The following is a 4,456-nucleotide window of genomic DNA, read 5'->3' as shown; positions in this document are numbered from 1 at the left end:
TTTTGACGATATTGGTGAATTTTTTCATGCGACGATAAACAAAATAAAAGGAGAAGAAGTATATAATGAGGACAATGTCCACGCACAACAGAGGTATGAAAAAGACAACTCTGATGACAGTTATTTTAATGCAGATATTCGAGTTTAGAGCACAGAAAGAAACCGCCAAGATGATTCGAAACAATAGAGTAAACAAACATGATATAATAACTAAAATGTCCAAATGGTAGGAATCAGAGTCAATGCCGATGATGGAATCAAAAGAAGTCAACTCCTTTTGTAGCGTATAAAAGGATTTTTCAGAATCAGAGAAGAGCAGAACCATGACGTAAGAAGTATATTCCAAGCAGAAGACCGAATACCACACTGAAAGCGTCATATCATCCAAGTATAAATAGAAGCAAATTACACATGCAAGAGCAATGCACAGACATTGAACCAAAGTGAAAATTTTTATCACCCATTTTTGTCTTATAGATGTGTATTTTGCAAAACCAAAGTCCAAAGAAAGGAACAATTGAAGTGCTAAGAATACTTTGGTTAATCTCTTCGAACTCTTCTTCTCTCTATCTTTTGTTTTTATAAGAAAGTTAATTTGTGGGACTACGGGATACGTTTTTTCGTTCAACATTTGGAATAATAAACAGTATGATCACAACAAAAGATCCTTTATGATACAGTAAAACTTGAAGAATGAAGGTACTACTTTAAAAGATTATAATCCATTATAGTCATTTCATTTGAAAAGTAATAAAGTAAAACCGTTTTCGTTAATAAGAATGATGTCTGTGTAACACTATTAATGTCCAATCAATACCTAACATAAGTACCGTATGCACAGGTACAAACATTAAAGTAATGACGACATAGATAGTCCTACTAATATTATAAATGCAAAAGTTTGGATGTCTGGATGTATGGATGTCTGGATGTTTGTTACTCTTTCACGCAAAAACTACTGAACGGATTTTGATGAAACTTTACAGTAATATTGTTTATAATCCAGAATAACATATTATAGGCTATAATTTATGACGATCTGTGACAAATGAAATTTCACGCGGGTGAAGCCGCGGGCAAAAGCTAGTAAATTATAATATTAAAAATGCGATCCTGTTTAATAACGACTAATAAAGGAGACGACGACACAATATCAAGCTTAGCACTACGTATTTTGCGACTAACATAGTGTGATGAACTAGAACAAATTAGTGATCTGCACAACAATGATTTGGTAAGTGATGCAGAGGTCCAGAATGGTGACCGGCAGCGACCAGTCGAGCGGCACCACCTCGAGCACGGTGAACTGCATGGGGTGCCCCTCGACGTATGCCAGGAACTCTTCCAACTCTTCATGGACTTCACCATCATCTAAAATTGAACAATATGCTATCAATAGACACAAAAAATTCTGATCGAAATTCATACTCAAAAATAAAAACTATCAAGTTAAACTAAATTAAATTTTTATGTGACCATTGTTATTTCTGCCCTTTAGTATTTCCTATTGTTCGTTCGTTTCAGCCGAAAGACGTCCACTGCTGGACAAAGGCCTCCCCCAAGGATTTCCACGAAGACCGATCCTGCGCCGCTCGCATCCAGGCACCTCCCGCGACCCTCACCAGATCGTCGGTCCACCTAGTGGGAGGCTTGCCCACGCTACATCTTCCGGCTCATGGTCGCCACTCAAGAACTTTCCTGCCCCACCGGCCATCAGCTCTACGAGCTATGTGCCCCGCCCAAAATACCGCAGTGCCTCAAGACAAGAGTGTTTAACCAGTGTGTGTTGCCAGTGATGGTATACGGAGCTGAGACGTGCGGTCGCTTACTATGGGCCTCATAAGAAGGCTCAAGGTCACCCAAAGGGCGATGGAGCGTGCTATGCTCGGAGTTTCCCTACGTGATCGAATCAGAAATGAGGAGATTCGTAGGAGAACCAGAGTGACTGACATAGCCCGCAGAATCGCTAAAATTTCCTATCGAATAAACAGGAACCATTCAAATCGGACCAGAAATCTTTAAGTAATTGGTGTATGTAAAGATTGTAAAGATTTTTGGACGACACAATTGTCACGATTTACGATGAAAACGATCAAATAACGAAGTCCAGGAAAACTAAAAATGCTCATGAAATAAAAACTACTCAGTCAAATTAAATTAAATTGAAATGGGACCAAATGAGAGCTATTTTGTATCGATTTAAAAAAGAATTTCCTAAATCGGATTAGAAACCTCGGCGTAATCGGTGTACATACTTTTAAAAAAAACATACCAAACGAATTGAGAACCTCCTCCTTTTGTTGAAGTCGGTTAAAAATATGCTCAGAGTGGCCTACAACAGCATAATGTTCAATGGCGGAATGTTCGCTGTTCCATTAAAGTGAACTACAAAATAACTGTTTCACTCAAGTACCTCTTTCTAAAAGTAGTTTGTCGTGTAAAAGCAGCCTCAGTTCATCAACTGCCGACGTCACCATACCAGCCGCAACTGCGGGACCACACAGAAGTATGTAGCTTTGTACTGTATACAAAGTATGCAGGATAAAGTCAAAAACTGCAAATTCCTGCAAACACATTTCAAATTAGAAACCATAAACAAAAAGTGCCTATTAATAATGTAAGATATTGATCTTCTATTGTAAACGTAATTATGAATGATCTTACTGCAAAATGCTGAGATTTCAATGTCGTCAAGCCTAAGTAGATCGACACAACTAAATCTGGAAATGTGACTGCTAATGCAAGCACATACTGGAACAATAAAATGTTGTATAAACGTGTGCACAATCACGATTAAAATTTTAAACACAATATAATAGTTTACTTACCAAACAATCAAAACATTTTTTTGCTGAGTCTATCGCTAGAACAATGTTCTTATAAACTTCCAAATAATGCGGTATGCGCCTATCATCGCTTCTCCTTTTGAACTTCGATTGAATTGAACCAGTCAAAGTTTTGATCCGTCGATATACAGAATAGAAAATAAAGAAACTAATGATCATGGTGATATCATAAGTGAACAGCTGGAGTAAGTACAAGCACCAGCCTGAGTTTTTAGTCAAAGGTGTACCAGTACTCAACATAAACACAACAATAAGTACAATTCTATAAGCACACCATAATACACAGCAAATGATCATAATCAAATTCATGTTAAATGCAGGACTCTCAGATGACAGATTTGTATCGATCGATATTAATGCTTTTTGCAAGTCACAAAATGAACTTCCATGCTTGAATATGAAGAGAATCAATGAATTCGAAAAATAGTGTAACGGTCCTAATATTGTCAGGTACTGAGTTACGGCGTCTAGATCCATTGTTGCTGCCGTTCTCGATGCTATCAATGGGATTTGAAACGTCATTAATGTGTATGTACACATACAAAAGGCGTATGAAATTGTTAAACATGTTATTATTCTATTTACTTTTACCGATGGGAAATTAACAAAGCCGAAGTCTAGGGATAAAATTATGAGCAGGAGACTGAAGAATATTTTATTACATTTGGATATGTTATTGTTTTGGTTAATGTTATTATGATTCGGCATATTGGGAAAAATTATCATCTCTGGATAATAAAATCACTTGTAGGAAAACTGGTAAGGATATAGCACTACCGCAGTACACACACTACTCAGTGTAATGGATTACATCTACGAGCACTCAAAAGCTTAACAAGTAAGTAGTTCCGACCAATAATGATTACATTATAAGGTACCACTAATCCATTAGTATTTCAAGTAGGAAAGTCTTCATAAGTAACTATTAACCTTTATTAAAAACTGTCAACGGAAGAAAAATGAAAATGACTTGTATTTTTTAAATATTCATTTCCCAATTTCAAATATTCATGCCATCCTTCGATGAACATTAAGTTCGTGCTATTATAACTCTTGTATCAAATTCAATCAATCTAGTATAATTGGTGATCTGCACGACAATGATCTGGTAGCTGATGCAGAGGTTACGGATTAAAACACATTCTTAAGTTTGAGAACTGCTATTTAAGTTACAGATGACGGCACACCAAGCCAAATACGGCATCTTATTTAGTTGTAATAGGTACTATAATGCAATTAACGTCGTATTGTCTGATGATGAACTAGAACAAATTAGTGATCTGCACAACAATGATCTGGTAAGTGATGCAGAGGTCCAGCATGGTGACCGGCAGCGACCAGTCGAGCGGGACCACCTCGAGCACGGTGAACTGCATGGGGTGCCCCTCGACGTATGCCAGGAACTCTTCCAACTCCTCCTGGACTTCGTCATTATCTAAAATTGAACAATATGTTGGACACAAAAATATTCTTAATTAGGGTAGCCTACATCAGTATCGGTAGGATCAAAATTAAATAGTAGGCTGCTCGCTGCTCCATCAATGAATATCAAAGTGAACAGATAGATCACACATGCACATCCCTAAATTTGTTGAAATAATCAAATACTA

At 37.1% G+C, this 4,456-nt stretch overlaps 1 protein-coding gene across 1 annotated transcript; it reads right to left on the bottom strand.

Annotated features, from left to right (window-relative positions):
* Positions 1-1,198: 1,198 nt before the first annotated feature.
* On the bottom strand, positions 1,199-2,477 carry LOC135081838 (uncharacterized). Its single transcript, XM_063976618.1, has 2 exons — positions 2,414-2,477; positions 1,199-1,371 (listed from the first exon to the last, which is right to left on the bottom strand). Exons 1-2 carry the CDS (start codon positions 2,475-2,477, stop codon positions 1,199-1,201), a joined length of 237 nt encoding a protein of 78 aa, XP_063832688.1.
* Positions 2,478-4,456: the final 1,979 nt, after the last annotated feature.

Source organism: Ostrinia nubilalis, chromosome 20 (genome assembly GCF_963855985.1).
Source record: "Ostrinia nubilalis chromosome 20, ilOstNubi1.1, whole genome shotgun sequence".
NCBI classification, from domain to species: Eukaryota; Metazoa; Arthropoda; class Insecta; order Lepidoptera; family Crambidae; genus Ostrinia; species Ostrinia nubilalis.
Note: the sequence above shows the minus strand (reverse complement) of the source record. Positions and strands in the feature narration are given on the sequence as shown.

What these genes read in the sequence shown, in the direction of transcription:
- LOC135081838 (XM_063976618.1), bottom strand. Translation starts at nt 2,477, where the DNA reads ATGGTGACGTCGGCAGTTGATGAACTGAGGCTGCTTTTACACGACAAA. An exon ending in CAAACTACTTTTAGAAAGAG is followed by an intron (nt 1,372 to 2,413) that starts GTACTTGAGTGA and finishes GTTCAATTTTAG; the next exon opens with ATGATGGTGAAGTCCATGAA.